Below are 26,137 nucleotides of genomic sequence, written 5' to 3'. Positions count from 1 at the left end.
TACCATTTCAACATCCAACTTTAAGTGTGTCACCCTACGGTTCGCGAACTATGCGGACATGGTTGAGTACTCACTCCGACCAATAACCAATAGCGGGATCTGGAGATCCATAATGACTCCCACATATTCAACGATGACTTTAGTGATCGAATGAACCATTCACATACAATACCAATTCCCTTTGTCACGCGATATTTTACTTGTCCGAGGTTTGATCTTCGGTATCACTCTATACCTTGTTCAACCTCGTCTCCTGACAAGTACTCTTTACTCGTACCGTGGTATGTGGTCTCTTATGAACTTATTCATATGCTTGCAAGAAATTAGACGACATTTCACCGAGAGGGCCCAGAGTATATCTATCCGTCATCGGGATGGACAAATCCCACTGTTGATCCATATGCCTCAACTCATACTTTCCGGATACTTAATCCCACCTTTATAACCACCCATTTACGCAGTGGCGTTTGGTGTAATCAAAGTACCTTTCCGGTATAAGTGATTTACATGATCTCATGGTCATAAGGACTAGGTAACTATGTATCGAAAGCTTATAGCAAATAACTTAATGACGAGATCTTATGCTACGCTTAATTGGGTGTGTCCATTACATCATTCATATAATGATATAACCTTGTTATTAATAACATCCAATGTTCATGATTATGAAACTAATCATCCATTAATCAACAAGCTAGTTTAAGAGGCATACTAGGGACTTCTTGTTGTCTACATATCACACATGTACTAATGTTTCGGTTAATACAATTATAGCATGGTATATAAACACTTATCATAAACATAAAGATATATAATAACCACTTTTATTATTGCCTCTTGGGCATATCTCCAACAGAAGGTCCAAATTTGCCTGCATAAAGTGAGCTGACCATTGCCCCCCTTTTCCTGAAGGTGCGGGGTGGATGGTGCAAGTACATCAGTGTGTCAACATCGTCCACAACCACCCCTGTGAGCCAGGCTAGTTAGTGTAACCATGGACCAAGTCCATGGTTAGGTTATGGACAGCTGTCCTTTTGGGTCATTCTGTGGTTACCCATCAACCAAGTTTTCTTGGTGAGAAGGGCCAAGGCCTCTATAGAACGAAGGGCGGGTGCCCAATAGTGTAGGCCGATCTTTTGCTCTACTTTTAGATCCAGTAGATGCTCTTTAGATGCCATCATCTTCTTCCTAAAGCAGATCCCATCTAGATCTGGGAGAAGAGAAGCACCACCACCTCGTACACCATACTCCTCTCGGAGCAAGATCAATTAATACCACTCCAAGGCAGGACGTAGGGGTTTTATCTCACCACGAGGGTCCTAAACCTAGGTAAACACTATCTCTCTCGTGTTGTCCTTGCGCTACTCCTGCTTCCCCATGTTGACGTTGAGCTTGGAGCGTTGCTTCTAGCCCCATGTGACCCGATAACCTCAAGGGTCTTGACCAGGTACACGTGTCCCGTCGGATACCAAAACCCTCGACAAGGACCACCCATGTGACCCATCTAGTTTCATGTTTTACAATCCTCGGGCAAACCTTTTTATTTGAATTGAAAAGCTCGGAGGTTCCCAATTTCAATGAAATGAAACCAACGAAATCAAGTTTGCGTTTGTGTCTCAGATCAACATCCAAATCAACATCCAAACGGTACAGAACGACCATCATCTAACGATAGAAACTTCCATAGAAGTTTGAACCCTATATTTCTTATTACTGTTATAGGAAGCACATACAGAAAACCTGTCAGATCCTGTGTTTTCCTATTCATCCTTTGTTGCTGATATAGAAATGTGATCACAAAGGATGTGTTTAGTGTTTTTTACAAATCTGCTTGCCTTATCCTATGTTGTACAAAACATACTCAGCCAGTAGCATGAGTCACGGCGGAGTAAAACCATTGTTCCTCCTCGAAATAGGCTTTCGTCTCGATTTATAAATAAAGCAACTATATCTTTAAGTACAAGCAAAAAACTTGATCTAATGACCACCATAAGGTCTTCTGGGGTCACAACACGAAACCGTTGTTCAACCTTAGGATCCTAGCAGATTAAGACCGAGAATTCAAAAACGTTGCATTCACGTAAGGCATTGTTTAAATACATTTGCATGATGCTACCGTCGTTATCAGTTAGCTATCGGATCCATGTCGTTCTTTGGTTTATTAAAGCTATTGATGAAGATACCTGGCAGTCTTAGTTACCGGTGGAGAAATGTGATCACAAGAACATGTTCAGAATATATTTATACACCCCCATCTGTTTACAACATATTTATACACACCCACCTTGTACAAATCCATTTACTCAATCTTATGGAATACAAAACATATAATTTATCGGGGCAACGAGGTTGCAGCGGTCAATCATCACAAACTGAACTGATGTTCAACCTTATCATGCTAGCAGACTAAGGGTCACTTCTTATGGTCTTCTAGATCTGCTTCTAGATGCCAAACACAACTGAAGCCAGTTGAAGCCCAAAACAACTCTCTAACTTAATCTAGGCTTATATTCACCAAGAAGCCACTTTTGTAGTGCAATTGCAGAAACTGGCCCAAAGCAGTTTCCTGAGCATCTAGCTGAGGGAACCGAAGGGGTATGCCAACCTGCCCCTCCAGTTCGGTACATTTTACAGCATAATGCCACTCCACCTGAGAAAAGGGTCAGCCACGGAAATAAAAAAGGAAAAGAAACCCACCACACACCTACCGTAGCGAGCCTCTTCCGCATCGGGAAGACATGCCGCGTCACTAGGGTTTGTCACTACCGCTGCCACTCCACCACCGCCTACCCCACCTCCGCCGCCCGCTCGCAGCCTCTCCCGCTACCTCCCCGCCCGCTCGCGGCTGCCTCTACATCTGCAGCGCGGACCGGTGTTGTTGTCGAGGATCTCAGACCATACGCCGCTGTCGGTCGACATCTTGCTCGCCGTCAATCCAGGACCACCTCTACATCTTGCCCTCCAGTAGAGCTCGACCACCTCTACTCTGAGTTTGATTTTGTGAAAATTGTGATGTGTGGAGTGCAAACTTTGGACCGGTGCCTCACCGTGTTTGTATGGATGCAATTTGATCATGGGTAATGCAATTCAAAACCTGCACATGTCGTTGTTTGATAATTTTATTTTGTAAACTATAGTGTAAGCATTGCAAATTTGTTCAGTTATGACCATTTTACATAGAATGTCATCACAAGAATGACCTGGTTCTCATTTTCTTTCTTATATATGTGTAAAACAATATATTTTGTATTGACAAAGGCACGATTAAATTTTAGGGGCTTTACAGTCTTGACACAACACAACACAAAATATAAGCTTAATTTTCATAAGCCGAAAAGAAGGGTCTAAGACAGTTTCTCATAGCTACTCCACATCGAAATTTCTCCCCACCATAATCCATAAGCCAGCTTCTCTATAAGCATAAGCCTAAAAAAAAGTGGCCCTAAGGCAGAAAGGTTCCAAAACTTCGCATTCAGGTACCTATGTTTTGTTGTCCTTGCCCCCAAAAATCACAGATCCTGCATTATGTAAGAAATTATCACTTAGTTACTGATGAACGGATTAACTCCTGACGGTACTATGTGCAAGTACCTAGTGTTGGAAGCAAGATCGTCAGAGTTGCAACTCCAGCAACCTTGAGTGGCAACCCTGTGGCCACCATATCCTTGATGGTAATGTATCCAGTACTGAACCCAACGATATTTGACGGTGATCCGGTGGGGAACAAGTACGACAACTGAGCCCCGACCGCGCCGGAGATCATAAGCAGCGCCGGGTGCACCTCGATAGACTTGGCCAGTTCAGCAAACAGAGGCAGCACCAGCGTCGCAGTCGCGTCATCGGAGGTGAACTCCGTGATGACCCCACTAAAAATGCAAGCTACGGGCACGATCACCATTACCGGCGCGCCCTCGAGGAACCTGAGCCCATCCGAGAGGATGTTGGTCAGGCCGCTGGTCCTGAAGCCGTCGGCGATGGCGAAGCCCGCGCCGAGGAGGAGGACGATGTTCCACTGCAGCTTCCTGCACCTGTTCCAGTCCATAAGCTTCTCCCCCTCGCTTTTCCCGTTCGGGATTATGAACAGCAACGTGGCCATCATGATCTGCATCGCAAGTGATTTTGTGCAAAACTGATAAGCTTCATCGTAAGGAGCTAGATGGAGTGCTTTTCAAATTTTATTTTGAAAATTCATGTGATAAAGTAACATAGTCCTTTTCACAGCAAGTATTACACGCAGGGATTTGGTCCTAAATGGTGCGACTAGACTAATAAAACTGTGCAAGGCGCCATTATGGTAATAAGTGTGAACGAGGATATCGGCCACTAACAAAAGAAAGGGCCGAGACAAGGTGATCCTTAGTCTCCAATATTTTTTAAATATTGTTGTTGACATATTGAATATCCGTATTGCTCGAGCAAAAGAGAACGATTAAGTTGGAAGTCTCATATCTCATTTGATCGAGCGAGGGATTTCTATTTTGCAATATGTTAATGATATCATACTTTTTTGGAACATGGTCTAGAAAAGGTTGTTAATATGAAGCTAATTTTGTGCATATTCGGGCAACTCAGACTAAAAATATACATTTCCACTAGAGCGAGATTTTTTGTTTCGAAAAACCAAAAGATATATATGGAAAATCAGCAGATTTTTGGCCCTGAGTCTGGTTCTTCACCTTTTCGATACCTATCCATCGTGGGAAACTACAATTAAATCCAATAGAGAGTCATTTTGTTGCAAAACTAGGATGTTGGCAAAGCAAGTTACTCTCTTATGGAACCCGTTTGGTCCTTATTAATTCTGTCTTAACTAGTTTACCAATATTTATGATTTTTTTCTTGAAATACCTAAAGGGGTAGGAAAGCATTTCTTCCTGTCAAGATTCTTCTCGCAAAGTGATGATAATAAGATGAAGAATAGGTTATCAAAGGGGAATATTATATGTCATCCAAAGATCACTAGGTATTTTTGAGGAATTAGATATAGGTGCTAGGTTTTTTAAGTGTCTACTTAATTAGTAAAATGCTATTTAAACTACTTAGAAGAAGGAATGTGGCAACAATTGGCGCAAGTTGATGAAAAACCAACGGATTCTCATGTTTGGAAAGGTCTTATGTGGGTTAAAAAGATTTATTTTACAAAAGCTCTTTCAAAATAGGAGATGGGCTGACGGTACGTTTTGGGAAGATATTTGGCTCGGTGATACATCGCTAGCACAAAAATACCGTCATTATATAACATTGTACAAAGACAAATATGTAGTGGTTGCAAATGTTCTAGCTCAAAGCCATTGAATATTGGCTTCAGAGGAGCGTTAACTAACAAACATATATAATGGTTACATTTATGTCAGCGATTAGTGGTTGTACAACTTTCAAACAATTCGGACAAATTTATTTGGAATCTCACATCCAAGGGCCTAATTACTGTTAAGTCTATATACTTGCACCTAATGAACGGCCAGAGACGATTCTTACACAAATACATTTGGAATTAAAATCCAGCTTAAGATTAAAATTTTCATGTGGTTCCTTCACAATAAAGTCTTGTTAAAAAAAGATAATCTAGCCAAATGGGATTGGAATGAGTGTCAAAGGTGTTGCTTTTGTGACTTAATGGAGACCATACAACACTTGTTTCTCTCATGTCATTTTGCCTGTATAATTCTCATATAATATACCCCAACCATTAAATATTACCAATGTGTCTGGTAATTGGATAAATGGGATTACAAATAAAATTAAATATAGAATAGCGTTGGTGTTTCTACTTTGTATTGGTCCATATGGACATGGATAAATAATATTGTTTTTAATAAATAAAATTGTACACTTTTTGCAGGTTATTCAACTAGTTATGCACTTGATAGAACTATGGTCCTACCTCCTCCCGGTGGATCAGGGGAAACCTATGGAAAATGTTTGCATATGACATATGTTTCAATTCTACTAGATGGTGACACATTAGTAGACTTCAAAATGGCTAGTTTTTGTTGCTTTTCATTTTTCGGTTGATACATGTCTCAACCCGTGTTGATCAACCATTGCAATAATTTGAGTATTCTAAACTTTGCAATAAAAAAGGTTATATGCATCAATTGAAGCAAAGGCGAGGCCCAACTTTTCCATTTCAAAAAAGTGATTTTCTCTATGAGATATGGAAATAGAAGGCTATATGCGTATCTTATGAACCCAACAGTCTTGTGATCATCATATGAACTTACAGTGACTGTTCCGTCCCCAACTTCATTGTGGAAGAGAATTCCCCACCCAGGGATGTCCTCTGTCACGGTTCTAGTCATCCATAGCACAATTAAACCCTGGAAATAAATATGCATTTCTTGATTTAGCAACTTATTAGTTTCCATATCACGTGGCAGAAATTAAACCCTTTGTTGATGTTATCTTCTGAACAAAAAGGGTGTCATACAAGCTAGATCGAACTTGTACTTACCCCAAACACGGCCAAGACCATCTTCTCTGCGAAAGCCATCGGACCTATCATACAAGTTAGTATATCATCAGACTACTATGGATCACCTTGGACGATTGGATTTGTTGTTTCTAACGAAGACTAGTGGAACTGAAACTTCAAACCCGCAATTTCTAGGGCAAGTAAGTATAGCAGTAAACAAGTTCACTTGCAGATAAGAAGAAGAAAGTCCAGCATTCCAAGGCCAGTTACATATACAAGATTTCAAGTTTCTAGTACAATCAGCTTCGGTTATCGCTACACCCTCTCTAGGCAAACGATTTGTTTCTTTCCGAGGTGGGGTTTCCCCGAGGAAGGCTGAACCAAATTGGGCTAGCTTCAATGTACGAGAAACCTCTTTCTATTGTATACCCTATCGTGCATTATTTCGTCACGCTTTATTGCGTGTCAGTAAGTGTAGCTTTTTACGTGACGAAACTTGGTGAAACAAAATGGAATGCTTTTGGAGCAACAAACCGACAGGTGAAACATGTGCTCTAGATAGCGTACACGGTGGAATTGCCGCGTTGTGCACGTTGTTTGCTTATATTTTCTAAAGAAAAAAAAAAGAATGTCAGTTGCTCCAAAGCTGTTACTATTTTAGAATTGCCGCGGTGTGTATGATGTTTGCCTATTCTCTGAAGGGGGAAAAAGTCAGTTGCTCTAAGGCACTTAATTTTAGCAGGACAGCTAATAACAATACCAATAATGCTATGTTTACGGAATTTTGTAACCCAGATCCCGCAAGTGTAGCACTGTTGTAACAATACTCCAGTGTAGCAAGAATTCTATGTTGTGAATGAAAGAAGACCGAGAGATTAGAAAAGAAGACTACTGAAAAAGAAGACAAGGAAACGTACCTAACAAGCTGAGCTCTCTTCTGAGGTGACCCCTGTCGAGGTAGGCCGAGAGTGCCTTTCCGGTGTTGTCAGAGCAGTACACGAAGGAGAGAGTGACCCAGAGCGCCACGAACAGGACCAGCGCCATGGGTAGGCCGAAGGTCATCCACGAGCTGAAGGTGATGGGCTCCTGCTCCGGGAAGTATGCCGACCACATCCCCACCAGGATGATGTTCACGCCGGTGTCCGTCAGCGTGGCCATCCCGCCGATTGCCGACGCGTACACCACGCCCAGCACCACCGCCTTGGAGAACCGCCGCACCTCGTCCTCCTCCTGGCCCGCGCCGCCGTCCCGCTCCCGCGGGAGCCGCTGCAGGATCCCCGTCGCCACGGGCATCATCATGACCGTGCACGCCGTGTTGTGGATCCACATACTGACGAACGCCGTGGTGCCGGTGATCCCCAGCAGCAGCAGCGACGGCCGCACCGGGTCCCCGCAGAACCGCGCCGTGATCTGCAACGTGCAATGCGTGATGATCAGTTTAGTTTAGGGGCCAAGAATTCTATGCGGTGGGAAAGTTAGTTGATAGAGATAGGGCGCAACGTTGAGAGCGAGGCGGCGGTGGATGTGGTAGCGCTCGATGGCGAGGGCGAGGATGAAGCTGCCGAGGACGAGGGCGATGACGTCGTCCATGTAGGCCTTGGCGACGGCGTCGGCGGAGGAGATGCCGAAGGCCGGGAAGAGGAACAGGGGCGCCATGGACGCCACGGCCAGGGGCACGGCGTCCGTGACCCACCACAGGAACACCCACGCCAGCACGCCCAGCATGTTCCTCGGCGCCGTGCCGCCGAGGTCCACGAGCGCGCACACGGCCGCGCACGCCGCGGGGCCCGACGCGATCGCCGGATACCTGTGCGCGAGCAGAGCCTTCAGGAGCGGCGACGCCTGACGTCGGCCAGCTGCCGTGGTGGCGGCTTCGTCGCGGTGAACGGGCAGCAGCAGTGGCGTCTCAGTGTCGTCGTCCTCTGGCGAGCTCCCGGAGAAGCTGCCGTGCTTGGCCATGGCCAGGGATGATCGGTCGATCAAAAGCTTCGCTGTTTGAGGCGTGCGTGCGGGCGTGTGGTGGTCTCGTCTTCGCTGTGTCGTGGATCCTCTTATGGAGCTCGAAGTGGCAAGCTGGGAACTCTTGGATTGGATGAGGAAGCAAGCGAATTAGTGGCGTATGGACAGCGACTGGGTTACATTGATCATGCATTCAGGTGGCCACGGCAGCACGGAGAAGTTGGTGGCGTCCATGTGGGATGCCCGACGGCCAGGAAATCGAGAGGCCGCGTGTCGCGTCACGCAGCGGCCACGTCAGACGTTCATTGCTCGGCTCGGCTCAATCATGCTCAAGGTGGAGAGGGTGAGCCAGCTTGGTATTCACGTACTCGATCACGCATGTCGAGCTCACATACGTTATCTAACGTGTTACTCGAGAGTGACGACGTTAATCTCTCCCCAAAGGTCGATCAACTGCTGACCGATTGAACGAATCGTGACGTTACTCTTGGTCCCGTGTGGCCGTGTCTATGTCGTCCTGCGCCCACCAGCAATCCAAGGGCCATTTGTACCGTTCTGGAGTTGCCATAGAGATGCTGCTGCGTCACCCGGATTGACAACGATACTGTCGACCGCTAACTCAACACATATTCTGCTCTGCCGGTGAACTCAACATGATAGCCATAGCCACGAGACCAGTGACAGGACCACCAGATCGGTCTGGATCTGTATTGTCCTGCCAAATGGATGGGCGTACCATCGTTCAATAGGACCGAGTTTGGTTGGCTATCCAGCTCTGCTAAGACCATCCAGTCGCGTCCACAAACCGTCTCTCAAAGGGAATTGAAGCGTGTCGAACAAAAAAAAACGTTCCCCACCGTGTTCTCTAAAGCCGCTTTTTATCCGGCGTGACCTGATACGGTGTTCGGCTCTCAGCCCGTCCCCGCTACAGGGGACGCTCTGGGGACTCCGGACACAATGAAATGAGAGACAGGGAGTGGCTGGACCGACGCGTCAGTGGTACATTGAATTTTAACCTAACCGTCACCTACCTCGTGACGAAAGTTATTGGCGCACAGCAACGGTGCAGTTCCCGCAGAGGCGCAGCGAAGTGTCTCGTCGCGCCTAGCTCTGCGTGCCGGCGTTAATGAGCGCCAACGCTCCCCCGCCTCCCTCCGGCCTATAAAAAGGGCCGCCTCTCATCGTTCCTCTCACACACAAACCCTAGCGCCTCTCTCCCCAACCCTAGCCGCCACCATCTCAAGAGTCGACGCCATGTCTGGTAGAGGCGGAGGCTGAGCTCGCGGCCGTGGCCGTGGTCGCGGCAGAGCTGCACGCTCGTCGTTGCCTACGACGTCATCGTCTTCATCGTCGGACATGCAAGAGGAGGAGGGGCCCGTGATGTTCGAGTTCGTCGTCGTCCTCAAGGGCGACCCACACGCCATCCAGAGGCTTCCGGACACCTTCGCCAACTTCGTCGCCAGCGACGGGTGCCCGGGCTCGCTGCATCTGCGGGAGGCTGCCTGCGGCTGCTAACGGTGGATCGTGGACATGATCTACGATGCGCGCGGCAAGATGTACCTCTACATCGGCTGGGAGAAGTTTGCGCGCTACCACCGCCTCGAAGCCGGCTTCGTGCTCGTGTTCTCCTACTTTGGCGAGAGGGACATGAGCATCAAGGTGTTCGACGAGACGCGTTGCCGCCGGCACTACCACGGCGACAGCGCCGAGGAGGACGAAGACTGATGAGTGTTGTTTCTTCGCAGCGAAAATATGCACGAAGATTTCTGGTTGTTCTTCCTCAGAAGAACCAACAGGGGTACCGTCAACAGCTGGATTTTCCAGTTTGGGTGACTGGGTGTGCCCTCAAGTGTTCTTTCTTGGCAACGAACACACGAAACCTTCTATGTCCATCCTAGTTATATTTAGTTATTTTGCAATGTTTTATATTTGTGTCAACCATGGTTCAAAATATGTATTAGTTTGTGGAAAACCATGTTCCAAACTATGTCTTCGTGTAAACCACGTTCCCAATTATGTATTAGTTTGTGGAATGTTTCTTCTCTTTATTGAAATAAAAATGCAAAATAAAACAAAAAATAGAGTATTTTAATGTTTGGGGGTGGCGTTTGGGGGACGCGGCTGGGGAGCGACGTTCCCCAAACGCTCAGTCCGGCACCGTTTTGGGGACGGTTTGGGGGATGCGACTGGAGATTCTCTAATGCAGTCTGGGAACGTGCGATGTAGGACAGGATGACCTAGCTAGGCGAGGGGTGCCGATTTTTCACAGACGCCCCCTGCTTCATCACCGAGGAGGTGCCCCTTGCTGCTATTTCTTCGGCAACATTGGCTGCTCACTAGGAGGAAGGGTGGGGGCCTGCATCGCCACCTCCCTCCACTGGGGTTGTTTCGGGGATGTGACACGGCCTTCCTCCGTGACAGCTGTCTCGGCATAGTACGCGTCAATGGGTGGGTGTGGATGGAGCCTCAGCTACGGACGAGGATTCCATATCCAAGGTGATGCGTCGCAAGGTGACAGTGAACCTTGACTCGCCAGGTATTAATAGTTGTTGCAAAAAATTCCTTTTCAATGCCACAAATTTCTGCTAAGTTGAATAATATTGGTGTTTTATTGGGTAATTCGTTAAATGGGCTATTTCTGTTTCGACTAAGGCTCTAAAACATATGGAGTTTGGCAGATTCAGATGCACTCATATGGTTTTGATTGTGATGGCCCCAAACCGGTAGCATGAGTATTCCATCGAAACCGCCAAAATCCGCACGATATCGATTCTGAGACGCCCTCCTGCACGACATGCGTGACAAATCACACACGTGATGCAAGAGGAATTACTACAAGCAGTTACATTACAACAGATTTACAATAGAGCCCACAAGAAACATATATATTACAACAATGACTCCAACGAGTCAAGAAACAAATATACAATACGAAGATCTTAATCATACAGAAAGCCAAATACGGCCGAGTACGAACAAGATACAAATTGGACTAAGAGTCCCGAAGATAACCAGTGGTGTCCATAACCTTGCCTAGGCCAAGCCGGAGGGGTAAAGGATAAGGGGGATCCTCGGCAATGCCCACCATGAGGGGCTTAGGGTTGACGGTGGTGGCGATCTCACCGGGAGGCAAGGTTTCTAGGGTTTGTTGTATGATGGATTGTATGTGATTGTGAGGGTAGGATCCGGTAGGCTCTCTCCTGGCCTTTATATAGGAGGCCACCTCCTAAGAGTTCTGCATGGATTCGACTAGGTTACATATAAGATCTAATCTATCTTTCCCTTGATCGATGTCTACTTGCCTTGTCCACCAAGAATCCGTCTCCTTCCATCTTTCCACCGCTGCAACCGACGTATTGGTCCATCTTGGGCTGCAGTGATTATCATGGGCCCCATGTTGGGCCAGAGGAGGTAGGTAATGTCGGGTACCGAAAGGGTAATGCCCACATCAGTAGCCCTCGAGTGACTAGCCGAAGCAAAGCTTTGGGCAGGGACTAAAGTTGCCATCATCTGAATGTCTTGATCGGTCGAAGAATGTTGAATCTTGTGCTTGATGTAGAGTTGAAGGCATTTGTTTTATCGGATGCGCGACCATCGCTCCCGATGGGAGTAGACCCCGAATCTATGGACGGATGCTTGGAACCGTGCGTAGACTCAAGTTGTACTACTCGAGGATCTTGTTGTTGATGTTGATTTTTTTTTGAATTCTTTCCATCATCCGATGCTTTTGAATCTATCGGGTCTTCAAAGAGTATAGGCTTGAAAGAAGTCGAAGAATTGAATGTACGTAAGGGATAAAGTAACGAGCCTAGGTTTACTCGACAAATCGAAACTGGTTAACTGCCAGAGCAAAACAACATTACCACCCTACACAGATTTTATTCCCCGGACTCGAACCTGGATTGATAGAACCTTCGGGTCTGTTCTTTCTTGGATGATTTTTATTGATGAGGATTCCATCTTTTTATCGGGTGCGTGGCCAGCGCCCCCGAGCCTGTGGATGACTGTGAGCTAGTCATGTATAGGTTGTATATAGCTGAGTCGAGTATCATAGATTTCTTCGAGTTCCGAGAATATTCGGGTGCTTCATCATGGAGGAGCCGGTGATTTTGATGATGTCACTAGCGACGTGGCAACCGCTACGACGCAACTGACGGGACGTGACCTATTGGGCCCATCCCATGTCTGTGTTGTCATTTAGGAAATGACCGGACCTTGCGCATTGACCGAGGCGTTTCCTTGATCCTCGTGCGTAGTGGGGGTAGTGGGCCGCTGGTTTATCTCCCCTTACGACACGTGTAGAGTTATATCTCCATTCATTTTTAGCAGTGTGGATCTGACAGCCCAAATCCAGAGTAATTTTTCTTTATAAAAGGGAGGCAAGGGTTAATCCGCTCCACCCTGATACGTCTCCGACGTATCGATAATTTCTTATGTTCCATGCCACATTATTGATGATATCTACATATTTTATGCACACTTTATGTCATATTCGTGCATTTTCTGGAACTAACCTATTAACAAGATGCCGAAGTGCCGATTCTTTGTTTCTGCTGTTTTTGGTTTCAGAAATCCTAGTAAGGAAATATTCTCGGAATTGGACGAAATCAACGCCCAGGGTCCTATTTTGCCACGAAGCTTCCAGAAGACCGAAGAGTCAACGAAGTGGGGCCACGAGGCAGCCAGGAGGGAAGGCGGCGCGGCCCAAGCCTTGGCCGCGCCAGCCTGTCTTCTGGGCCCCTCGCGACGCCCCCTGACCTACCCTTCCGCCTACAAATAGCCTTCGTCGCGAAACCCCCAGTACCGGGAGCCACGATACGGAAAACCTTCCAGAGACGCCGCCGCCGCCAATCCCATCTCGGGGGATTCAGGAGATCGCCTCCGGCACCCTGCCGGAGAGGGGAATCATCTCCCGGAGGACTCTACGCCGCCATGGTCGCCTCCAGAGTGATGTGTGAGTAGTCTACCCCTGGACTATGGGTCCATAGCAGTAGCTAGATGGTTGTCTTCTCCTCATTGTGCTTAATTGTCGGGTCTTGTGAGCTGCCGAACATGATCAAGATCATCTATCTGTAATTCTATATGTTGTGTTTGTTGGGATCCGATGAATAGAGAATACCATGTTATGTTGATTATCAATTTATATCTATGTGTTGTTTATGATCTTGCATGCTCTCCGTTATTAGTAGATGCTCTGGCCAAGTTGATGCTAGTAACTCCAAGAGGGAGTATTTATGCTCGATAGTGGGTTCATGTCTCCGTGAATCTGGGGGAGTGAGAGAAACCTCTAAGATTATGGATGTGCTATTGCCACTAGGGATAAAACATTGATGCTATGTCTGAGGATATAGTTATTGATTACATTACGCGCAATACTTAATGCAATTGTCTGTTGTTAGCAACTTAATACTGGAAGGGGTTCGGATGATAACCTGAAGGTGGACTTTTTAGGCATAGATGCATGCTGGATAGCGGTCTATGTACTTTGTCGTAATGCCCAATTAAATCTCACTATACTCATCATAATATGTATGTGCATGGTCATGCCCTCTTTATTTGTCTATTGCCCAAATGTAATTTGTTCACCCAACATGCTGTTTATCTTATGGGAGAGACACCTCTAGTGAACTGTGGTCCCCGGTCCAATTCTCTTTACTGAAATACAATCTACTGCAATACTTGTTCTACTGTTCTCTGCAAACAATCATCATCCACACTATACATCTAATCCTTTGTTACAGCAAGCCGGTGAGATTGACAACCTCGCTGTTTCGTTGGGGCAAAGTACTTGGTTTGTGTTGTGCAGGTTCCACGTTGGCGCCGGAATCCCTGGTGTTGCGCCGCACTACATCTCGCCGCCATCAACCTTCAACGTGCTTCTTGACTCCTACTAGTTCGATAAATCTTGGTTTCTAACTGAGGGAAACTTACTGCTGTACGCATCACACCTTCCACTTGGGGTTCCCAACGGTCGCGTGTTGTACGCGTGTCAAGCTAAATTTCTGGCGCCATTGCCGGGGAGATCAAGACACGCTGCAAGGGGAGTCTCCACATCGCAATCTCTTTACTTTGTTTTTGTCTTGCTTAGTTTTATTTACTACTTTGGTTGCTGCACTAAATCAAAATACAAAAAAATTAGTTGCTAGTTTTACTTTATTTGCTATCTTGTTTGCTATATCAAAAACACAAAAAAAAATAGTTACTTGCATTTACTTTACTTATTTCATTATGTTTCCTTTTAATTTTACCGGAAAAAACATGCCGGTAGGGCGCGGGTCTATAATTGGGAGAAATAATATAGAAGAATTTTTCAACCATGTTAGTACCGTTGATGATTTTGAAGATAGACACTTGGTAGACCTTGCTCCTACTTATGAAATTGCCGCTGCTGCTTTAGTTCGTATGATGGAAACTAAATTTGTTAATCTCAATCCTATAATCCAACACATGTTTCTTACACTCGGTGATATGGAAGAAGGGGAAAAGAAAGATTTTGTTTTAGAAACCCTTCTTAGAGAATTTGGTGGTATAGCAAGAGAGGCTAGAAAGGTCTTTGCTAAATATAATATGCTTGGTTCTTATACCAATTTTGTTAGTCTCCTTGAAAAAATGGACATGGAGAGAATAAGGTACACTAATAATATTAATGATGGCGGGAAGATCAAAGCACCAATACCATGCAAGCTCCTAGCGATGAATGATGCACTAGAAAATAACTATGCTTGGCTTGTTCCTGAAAATTTGTTTGATGAGAGTAGCAAGCCCAAGACTAATGAAAAGAGAGACGCTAAAACTTATGTATCCAATATACTATGCATGTTTGAGAAAACTCCAAACCCCGCTGTAGATGCACTATCCTTCGATAACACTTGATACACACTTTCTGCGCCTAGCTGAAAGGCGTTAAAGAAAAGCGCTTATGGGAGACAACCCATGTTTTTTACTACAGTACTTTGTTTTTATTTTGAGTCTTGGAAGTTTTTTACTACTGTAGCAACCTCTCCTTATCTTAGTTTAGATTTTTGTTGTGCCAAGTAAAGTCGTTGATAGTAAGGTTCATACTAGATTTGGATTACTGCGCAGAAATAAATTTCTTTGCTGTCACGAATCTGGGCAAAATTCTCTGTAGGTAACTCAGAAAATTATACCAATTTACGTGAGTGATCCTCAGATATGTACGCAAATTTCATTCAATTTGAGCATTTTCATTTGAGCAAGTCTGTTGCCTCAATAAAATTCGTCATTACGAACTGTTCTGTTTTGACAGATTCTGCCTTTTATTTCGCATTTCCTGTTTTGTTATGTTCGATGGATATTTCGATTCCATTGACTTTTAGTAGCTTTGTGCAATGTCCAGAAGTATTAAGAATGATTATGTCACCTCTGAACATGTATATTTTGATTGTGCACTAACCCTCTAATGAGTTGTTTTGAGTTTGGTGTGGAGGAAGTTTTCAAGGATCAAGAGAGAGAGATGATACAACATGATCAAGGAGAGTGAAAGCTCTAAGCTTGGGGATGCCCCGGTGGTTCACCCCTGCATATATCAAGAAGACTCAAGCGTCTAAGCTTGGGGATGCCCAAGGCATCCCCTTCTTCATCGACAACATTATCAGGTTCCTCCCCTGAAACTATATTTTTATTCCATCACATCTTATGTGCTTTGCTTGGAGCGTCGGTTTGTTTTTGTTTTTGTTTTGTTTGAATAAAATGGACCCTAGCATTCATTGTGTGGGAGAGAGACACGCTCCGCTGTAGCATATGGACAAATATGTCCTTAGGCTCTACTCATAATATTCATGGCGAAGTTTCTTCTTCGTTAATTTGTTATATGGTTGGAATTGGAAAATGATACATGTAGTAATTGCTATAATGTCTTGGATAATGTGATACTTGGCAATTGTTGTGCTCATGTTTAAGCTCTTGCATCATATACTTTGCACCTATTAATGAAGAAATACATAGAGCATGCTAAAATTTGGTTTGCATATTTGGTCTCTCTAAAGTCTAGATAATTTCTAGTATTGAGTTTGAACAACAAGGAAGACGGTGTAGAGTCTTATAATGTTTACAATATGTCTTTTATGTGAGTTTTGCTGCACCGCTTCATCCTTGTGTTTGTTTCAAATAGCCTTGCTAGCCTAAACCTTGTATCGAGAGGGAATACTTCTCATGCATCCAAATACTTGAGCCAACCACTATACCATTTGTGTCCACCATACCTACCTACTACATGGTATTTCTCCGTCATTCCAAAGTAAATTGCTTGAGTGCTACCTTTAAAATTTCTATCCTCTACCTTTGCAATATATAGCTCATGGGACAAATAGCCTAAAAACTATTGTGGTATTGAATATGTACTTATGCACTTTATCTCTTATTAAGTTGCTTGTTGTGCGATAACCATGTTCCTGGGGACGCCATCAACTACTCTTTGTTGAATATCATGTGAGTTGCTATGCATGTTCGTCTTGTCTGAAGTAAGGGAGATTTACCACTAAAATGGATAGAGCATCGCATATTGTTAGAGAAGAACATTGGGCCGCTAACTAAAGCCATGATCCATGGTGGAAGTTTCAGTTTTGGACAAATATCCTCAATCTCATATGAGAAAATTAATTGTTGCTACATGCTTATGCATAAAAGAGGAGTCCATTATCTGTTGTCTATGTTGTCCCGGTATGGATGTCTAAGTTGAGAATAATCAATAGCGAGAAATCCGATGTGAGCTTTCTCCTTAGACCTTTGTACAAAGTGGCATAGAGGTACCCCTTTGTGACACTTGGTTAAAACATGTGCATTGCGATAATCCCGGTAATCCAAGCTAATTAGGACAAGGTGCGGGCACTATTAGTATACTATGCATGAGGCTTGCAACTTGTAAGATATAATCTACATAACACATATGCTTTATTACTACCGTTGACAAAATTGTTTCTTGTTTTCAAAATCAAAGCTCTAGCACAAATATAGCAATCGATGCTTTCCTCTTTGAAGGACCATTCTTTTACTTTTATTGTTGAGTCAGTTCACCTATCTCTCTCCACCTCAAGAAGCAAACACTTGTGTGAACTGTGCATTGATTCCTACATATTTGCATATTGCACTTGTTATATTACTTTACATTGACAATATCCATGAGATATACATGTTACAAGTTGAAAGCAACCGCTGAAACTTAATCTTCCTTTGTGTTGCTTCAATACCTTTACTTTGAATTATTGCTTTATGAGTTAACTCTTATGCAAGACTTATTGATGCTTGTCTTGAAGTACTATTCATGAAAAGTCTTTGCTATATGATTCAGTTGTTTACTCATGTCATATACATTGTTTTGATCGCTGCATTCACTACATATGCTTACAATAGTATGATCAAGGTTATGATGGCATGTCACTCCAAAAATTATCTTTGTTTATCGTTTACCTGCTCGGGACGAGCAGAAACTAAGCTTGGGGATGCTGATACGTCTCCGACGTATCGATAATTTCTTATGTTCCATGCCACATTATTGATGATATCTACATGTCTTATGCACACTTTATGTCATATTCGTGCATTTTCTGGAACTAACCTATTAACAAGATGCCGAAGTGCCAGTTGCTGTTTTCTGTTGTTTTTTGTTTCAGAAATCCTAGTAAGGAAATATTCTCGGAATTGGACAAAATCAACGCCCAGGGTCCTATTTTGCCACGAAGCTTCCAGAAGACCGAAGAGTCAACGAAGTGGGGCCACGAGGCATCCAGGAGGGAAGGCGGCGCGGCCCAAGCCTTGGCCGCGCCAGCCTGTCTCCTGGGCCCCTCGCGACGCCCCCTGACCTACCCTTCCGCCTACAAATAGCCTTCGTCGCGAAACCCCCAGTACCGGGAGCCACGATACGGAAAACCTTCCAGAGACGCCGCCGCCGCCAATCCCATCTCGGGGGATTTAGGAGATCGCCTCCGGCACCCTGCCGGAGAGGGGAATCATCTCCCGGAGGACTCTACGCCGCCATGGTCGCCTCCGGAGTGATGTGTGAGTAGTCTACCCCTGGACTATGGGTCCATAGCAGTAGCTAGATGGTTGTCTTCTCCTCATTGTGCTTAATTGTCGGGTCTTGTGAGCTGCCGAACATGATCAAGATCATCTATCTGTAATTCTATATGTTGTGTTTGTTGGGATCCGATGAATAGAGAATACCATGTTATGTTGATTATCAATTTATATCTATGTGTTGTTTATGATCTTGCATGCTCTCCGTTATTAGTAGATGCTCTGGCCAAGTTGATGCTAGTAACTCCAAGAGGGAGTATTTATGCTCGATAGTGGGTTCATGTCTCCGTGAATCTGGGGGAGTGAGAGAAACCTCTAAGATTATGGATGTGCTGTTGCCACTAGGGATAAAACATTGATGCTATATCCTAGGATGTAGTTATTGATTACATTACGCGCAATACTTAATGCAATTGTCTGTTGTTAGCAACTTAATACTGGAAGGGGTTCGGATGATAACCTGAAGGTGGACTTTTTAGGCATAGATGCATGCTGGATAGCGGTCTATGTACTTTGTCGTAATGCCCAATTAAATCTCACTATACTCATCATAATATGTATGTACATGGTCATGCCCTCTTTATTTGTCAATTGCCCAACTGTAATTTGTTCACCCAACATGCTGTTTATCTTATGGGAGAGACACCTCTAGTGAACTGTGGACCCCGGTCCAATTCTCTTTACTGAAATACAATCTACTGCAATACTTGTTCTACTGTTCTCTGCAAACAATCATCATCCACACTATACATCTAATCCTTTGTTACAGCAAGCCGGTGAGATTGACAACCTCGCTGTTTCGTTGGGGCAAAGTACTTGGTTTGTGTTGTGCAGGTTCCACGTTGGCGCCGGAATCCCTGGTGTTGCGCCGCACTACATCTCGCCGCCATCAACCTTCAACGTGCTTCTTGACTCCTACTGGTTCGATAAACCTTGGTTTCTAACTGAGGGAAACTTACTGCTGTACGCATCACACCTTCCACTTGGGGTTCCCAACGGTCGCGTGCTGTACTTGTGTCACACCCCTGGTCCATTGCTCATCTTCTCCCATGCTTCATGCTCACCATTTCTACTACGCCAAGCTCCCAAAAATCTAAGGAGAAGTCCCGAGCGCCATGGGAAAGAAGGTCACTACATCCTCCACCGCCGCCGCGAGCGCCACCGGCCCGAAGGCGACCGGTGCTGCGCAAAAGTCCACCGCCACCGTCAAGGATCCCCAATGCGACTGGAAGGGGTCCACCATCACCAAGCGTGAGGAGAAGAGCATGAGGAGCCAGGGACTGATCTCCAGCGATGAGAAAGACGTCCAATTTCCAGGTTCATATTCTCGCCCTAATTCTCCCACCGGATTCATCATTATGTTTTCTGCCTTCTTGTTCCGTGGGCTATCTCTTCCGGCCCACGAATTCCTTTCTTGCCTCTTGTTCTCCTACGACATTCAGCTCTGGCAGCTGTCGCCAAATTCCATCTTACACCTCACAATATTTATCACCGTCTGCGAGGCTTTCCTCGGCATCGACCCTCACTGGGGCATGTGGAAGAAGATATTCTTTGTCAAGCGCCACATCGGGGGCAGCGCACCCTACGTTGTAGGAGGGGTCGGCTTCGTCGTTCTTTAGGAGGTGAACTACTTCAACTTCCCGATGAAAGAGTCCGTCCAAGGCTGAAGGTCAAAGTGGTTGTATCTCAGGGACCACCCAGCTTTTGGTCACCGCTCCGATCTGCGGGTGATGCGATACTTGTATCTAATTGATAGAACATCTCTTCTTCTGCAGCCCCCGAGTGTTCGGGTGCACTGTAATTTATGAAAAAACTCGACAATTTTAATCGTGCAGATGGTGTGATTATTGCTGAGCCGATTCTTTGCGTTAGAGATTTATCGATGGCGATGTCCGCAAAAATGGGCGAGCCGCACTACCGATGACCCACGGTAAAGCTTATTGTGAGAACGATGTGTTTACATAGGGCCATTTTTTGTAGAAGTGTTAAACATCGGCGGCAGCCGCTGAGTAATCGGGTGAGCCATAGGCTCGACAGACTCGTGGCTCAAGTATCATGAAGACGACATTTCGGCGAAGAGCCATGGATTTTTTATGGCATCGGCGGCAACTTCTGAGTGATAAAGTCGTGTTGCAGGATCGACGGACTTGTAGCAATCTTATCATGTGAATGATGTGTCATGCTGAGCCGATCTTATTTTGAATTGCATCGGCAGCAGACCCCGAGTCATCGGGTGAGCCGCGTGCGCAACGGACGGCGTTGCTCAAGTATCGTGAAAATGATGTTTTGGCGTCAGCCGCTGATGTATGTAAGTTTCGTCGGCAGCAGCCCCCGAGTATTCGGGTGCACTATGGGCTCGACAAACCCGTTTATACCTTTATCGTGAGAACGATGTGACGTGTAGGGCCATAACTTTATTTTAAGTTGCATTGGCGACATCCCCCGAGTGATCGGGTGCGCTGCTAGCTCGATGTCTTCGTGATGCTTTTATCGTGAGTACGATGTGTTGCGCGGAGCCGTATGTTTTGTGTAAAAAACTTATCGGCTGTAACCCCCCGAGTATTCGAGTGTGCTTGCTGCGTTAATAGTTTGAAAGGCTTTATGGCAGTTATCGTGTATACGATGTTTATTTTGAATACCAGCGCTCCCGATGGGAGTAGACGCGGTAGCCTAAAAAATTTCCAGGAGCCCCCGAGTAACTTCGGGTGTGTCCTGCCGAATAGAGTAATACTTGTATAGGAAAATTTGAACTTTATTGATAAAATGTAACCGATGTACATATTGTCTTGTTGTGGTACAAAATGTAACCGGGCCAGGGACCGGGCTGGAACCGGGTGGGGTCGCCAGGGCCCCTGGACTGTGCCCGGTTGGCATCGGCGCAGGACCCGGCTAGCGCTGGGCTTATCCGGCGTGGCGGCCGGTATGACCGGGCCTAAGTCCGGGCCGGGCGGCGTGGCGGTCGGTTCGGCCGGGCGTGGCGCCGGCCTGGACCTTCTCTTCCTCCTTCACGCATGCCTCCCTCTCCTCCCTCGCGCGTCCATGGGATGTCTTCATGTTCAGCTCCATATCCAGCTTCATGTCTAGCTCCTCCTCTTCTCCTTGTGCGATGCTTGTTCCATCTTCGTACCTGATCATACCTAAGTAAAAGGATTTAGGCGGTATAAAGTTCTCATCGATCAATTTACTATTTAGGAGTGAATTCACCTGCTCCTTAAGTAGCTTCGCATGAGCCCTTGTAATGGGTCTAATCCTGACTTCATTGGACTTGAGTTTCACAGCAACATCGTCTTCATCTTGCAATGACCGAGGTAGTAGTTTGGTAGGGATGTCCTCATCAGTCGTGGTCGTCGTGGTCGTCCTGCGTAGGCGTCGGCGCCTGCCGTCTTGGAGGACGAGGCGCCGGTGGACGATCGAAGGGGAAGTCCTCGTCGCCCATGAACCCCACCCTCCTCCTCCGATCCTTCTCGGACACGAGGCAGGTACGCCAGCTGTCGGATTCAATGGCGTAGGAGGGATCGGCGCGGAGGTCCGGCAGCAGGTACCGCCTCCTTCGCCGGATCTCCGCGCTCCTATCTGGCTCACGCGCAGGCACAGGAGGGACGGGAACCCGGCGGTAGCTGAGCCGCCAGCCGTCAGGCATGTGCACGTCCTCCCAGGCGTCGCACGCCGTCTAGTTCGCGTGCATCAGCCTCCCCACGTTGACGGGTAGCGCCACCTTTTGTGTCCGCTTCCCCTTGTTGGTGCCGCTGCCTGACGCCTCGAAGTCGTTCTTCTTCTTCCCCATGGTGTTGCGGCGGCGCACGGCGGTGGAGGTGGGAGTGGAGGTGTGCGCGATGGCATGAACTGTGCCGATCGACTTTAAGGCCGGCCGCGTGGGAAACGATGCCATTGAAGACGGCGCAGAAGCCCAGCTGTCGCCCACCAGTGCGTGCGCAGAAGAGGCAGCCGCGACATTGATGGCGAAGGCTGCAGCGCAGACACGGAAGCGCTGACCGGGGAAGCGACGGCCGCGGAAGTGATGCCCTTGATACATGCTCGCTGCTAGGCGGGTTCGGTGGAGAAGCGAACGGTCATTTAGGAGTCCACGGAAACACAAACCTACCGCAAATATATGCCGGTCTTGCTTTCTAGGAACGGTTCGGTCGGAGGTGGTGGCCCGAGCGGAGGGCAAACCCCGTATGCCCTAACATAATCGGGGTTCCGAGCAGAAGACCAATCCGGGGTTTCCTGTTTTAACTTCTCCCCGCTCCCGCACGGCCGCACCCGAAACACAGAGCAGCAAATTCCCCGGGCGCGGCTGCAAATCCAATCGCTCCTCGTCTCGCCGCAAATCCACGCCAAACTGCTCTCCGACTTGTCAAATCCAGCTAAATTCACATCCATGGCGGCGCTCTCCACCGTCGTCTCCGTGCGCCCCTCCACCCTGATGGACCCAACAAACGCCGACGCCGCCGACCCCGCGAGCTCCACCTCCGCGCGCGCCGGCTATCCCGAACGGGTCCTGCTCAACAAGACGGCGCGTATCTCGGCCGACCGGAACGCGACCACCGCAGCGTGCCGCACGCGGGATGGCCAGGCCGTCGCGGTGTCCTTCTGGCTCGCCAACCCGCCGGACGTCTCCCACTTCTCCGTCCACTGCCCCGGCATCGAAGAGGGCGACTTCTCCAAGCCGCCACCCTACGTCATCTCCGCCGAGGGAGCGTTCGTGCTCTTCCGCGTCACCCTCGAGGGGTCCGATCACCACTTGGTCTACTCCGCCTGCGGCAACCCCACCACCGGGAAGAAGAAGAACAAGCCGTCGCTGCACCTCCTTCCGGACCCGAAGCCCGCGGTGGAGGCGTTTGAAAACCAGCAGTTCGGTCTCATGCCCCTCGGCGACGAGCACTACGCCGTGGCCTTCCTCGATCACCGATGGGACTCCCGTGGCAATGCCTGGGCGTACCGCGCATACGTCTTCTCGTCCAAAACCAAGGCTTGGAAGAGAAGCAGGGATGCCTCGCTGCACTTGTCGGAGTCTGATCGGCTACTATTCGACAGACACGCCAGCTCCAAGCAGATCACGGTGGGAGCAAGCTCGCTGGGCTGGGTTGATCTCATGCGTGGGATTATTCTTCTTTCCAATCTCTTCGACGGCGAGCCCCCCGTCATCACATACATCCCGTTACCTGCAGAAAAGGTTTGCATTACAGATAAGCACGGCTACCCCCACTATGCCCCGGAGTACTTCTGCGATGTCGTCTGCTGCGATGATCTCATCAGCTTTGTCGAGATAGACTTCGAAGATCCTGGCTGCAGGGCCAACGGCAAAGCTTGGAAGGCCACCACATGGCACCGGAAAGTCTCTTGGGATGATTGGCACAAGCATGCCACAGTTGACGTTGCTGACATCTCGGTTGACCCAAGATACTCTGCTCTGTTATTCCCTGACTTGTTGTTGGATGACCAGAAACAAGAGCTGGAACTGAAGAATCTGTTTTTCCTTAACCCCACCCTCGGTGTGAGCGGCGACGATGATCTTCTTTACATGCTGGCCAAGGTGTACGAGGGAGATGACGCGGCATGGGTAGCTGCCGTTGACATGAAACATGCGGCTTTGCAGGCACTTGCCGCGGTATCTACCAAGGATTCAAATGCCATTCCGATGTACCGTGAATGCGCCTTCCCCAAGTACTACATCAACAACATCTCATCATCAGGTACGGCAACTCTACTGTTTTAATTTCTCCTCATGTAGGCATGTGATTTACCATCAATATCCTTTGGGCTATATAGTTTGTTGGCACTCCTTTATTTGAACCCGTATACTTTGGACTCTTCGCTGTGTGTTAGCTATGTGTGCTTTCTTAGGAGAATTACGATTTGGTATTGACATCGATTGTTTACATTGGAATGCTTAGCTGCTATAAGTGTATAGATGAATATGGGTACCAAATATATGCTGACGTATGTGTTATGGATTTTTTTTTTTCTCCTGAATAACACAATATATGACGATGAAATTTTATATGTCAACATAGACATAGTGCTAGAATATTAATTAAATATTTCAGATTTTTTGGTACACCGAGAATAATCATACAATTACGGGTGCATCTACTTAGAAAAGCCTCTTTGTCCTTGTCGTAATTAATGGGTTTACGTGTCTGGAACGAGAAGTTTCATCTGTTATGGTGCTGCAAGAGGGATGGCTGGCGGTATAGCCCGTTACATACTCTAACGTCATCCATTATTTATGATCACCTCATGTGCCGTCTATATATTTGTTTTATGTATTGTTATTTGTTTTTTATTTCCTTATGAGATGCTATGTCATTGGGTTAGGATCCTATGGGTTGTCAGTCTCTAGGCATTTGGTTCAGGCCCTCTCCAATAAAAAAAGTTCTCCCTTGAAATATTATATGCATCTCTTTCACTAACGCGGACTTGTGGCTCTCGGGTGCAACGCACCCCCATAGACCAAAAAAATTATAATATTTAAATAAGTCAAAATTTATTCGAAAAAGTGAATAGTACCTGATCATGGGACATTTCGAGTTTGTTTTTTTTACCCAGAATACAATAAAAGTAATTTCCTAGGAAAATATTTTGTTTCAGGTACAATACCTGATCATCTTTGATTTCCATAAAAAATTAAATTTTTTCAAACTTTTTTTAATATTTTTTTTCCAAGTATGGGGGTGCGTTGCACCCGAGAGCTCCTTTGTATTTCCCAACAGATGCTTCATATGTAACTGACCCTTTCTAAACAAAAATTTATTCAACAGACGTGGGAAATCTAGTTGAGAAGGATAAATCCGATAAATGGCAGCAAGGGGGGCCCAATTTGGTTGACTCGGGAGGGAATCCACAGAAGAAGAAGAGGCAGAAGAAGAAGCATGCACGGCTTGTGGATCGCCGGGTGGAACATCCCTTTTTTCTCTATTTCATTGGCTGCATAATTATTGCAATCATTGTGAAAGTGTTCTTCCACCTGTCTTGAATGTAATAGATTCAGGATCCTACTCTCTTATCTGCAAAAGTAGTGGCTAACAAATGCATATTCTAACAGCTGCTCTGAATATAAATTGTTCTGCGACGAGCCATGGGCGGACGCAGCGGGGGGGCCGGTGGGGCCGTGGCCCACCCAGAAATCTGAAAAAACAAATGGGTACCCCTAATTTCTGGCCCAGCTTTGATCAAAAGGGCATCCGCTCCCGAGCGCTCGAAGGCGAGCGACGGAGCAAGTTGTCTGATCAACGTCAAGGGAATCGTGTAAGAGACCTAGCTCCGCCCTCCGCAGCTTCGCTCTCCGGCCGTCCGACGGCGGCTGCCCGTTGCGCCGCCCCCAATTTTCCGGTTGTCCCCGTGGCCCGGCTTGGCCCTCTGCTGGTCCGCCCCCAACTCGCCGGCAGCAGCGGAGCAGCCCCCCCGGCTCGGCCCTCCTCAGCTTTAGGTCTCGCTGTAGTCCGGTCGCCGGACCGGCCGCTCGCTGACGCAGGCTGGCCACCGCTCGCCTGCACGGCGGCCGCACGGCCAGTTCCAGCAGGCAGCAGGGCATATACCTACCTTTCTCTGCTGTTTTTTTTTTTCAGAAAACATTCTGTTATCTGTTGTTTATTTGGGATCGTTGATCTGTGCTGTAAACTGTAAAGGCAGAGTCTTGTATATGTGATAAACTATCTCATGTTTTACACATTGTATCTAACCAGATATGTTAGTATCTCCTCTAAATAGGTTTTTTTTCGATAAAGG

The 26,137-nt window shown here is 46.7% G+C and overlaps 2 protein-coding genes across 2 annotated transcripts; one reads left to right on the top strand and one right to left on the bottom strand.

Annotated features, from left to right (window-relative positions):
* Positions 1 to 3,189: 3,189 nt before the first annotated feature.
* Positions 3,190 to 8,467, bottom strand: LOC127316876 (tonoplast dicarboxylate transporter). The gene is made up of 6 exons (XM_051347345.2): positions 7,916 to 8,467; positions 7,333 to 7,825; positions 6,455 to 6,498; positions 6,225 to 6,320; positions 3,592 to 4,102; positions 3,190 to 3,518 (listed from the first exon to the last, which is right to left on the bottom strand). The coding sequence occupies exons 1-6, from the start codon at positions 8,372 to 8,374 to the stop codon at positions 3,481 to 3,483; spliced, it is 1,641 nt and encodes a 546-aa protein (XP_051203305.1). The 5' UTR covers positions 8,375 to 8,467; the 3' UTR covers positions 3,190 to 3,480.
* A 14,162-nt stretch (positions 8,468 to 22,629) lies between these two features.
* On the top strand, positions 22,630 to 25,477 carry LOC127316877 (uncharacterized). Its single transcript, XM_051347347.2, has 2 exons — positions 22,630 to 24,102; positions 25,171 to 25,477. The coding sequence occupies exons 1-2, from the start codon at positions 22,788 to 22,790 to the stop codon at positions 25,383 to 25,385; spliced, it is 1,530 nt and encodes a 509-aa protein (XP_051203307.1). The 5' UTR covers positions 22,630 to 22,787; the 3' UTR covers positions 25,386 to 25,477.
* Positions 25,478 to 26,137: the final 660 nt, after the last annotated feature.

This window comes from Lolium perenne, chromosome 7 (assembly GCF_019359855.2).
Source record: "Lolium perenne isolate Kyuss_39 chromosome 7, Kyuss_2.0, whole genome shotgun sequence".
Lineage (NCBI taxonomy): Eukaryota > Viridiplantae > Streptophyta > Magnoliopsida > Poales > Poaceae > Lolium > Lolium perenne.
This window is presented reverse-complemented; position numbering and strand designations above follow the sequence as displayed.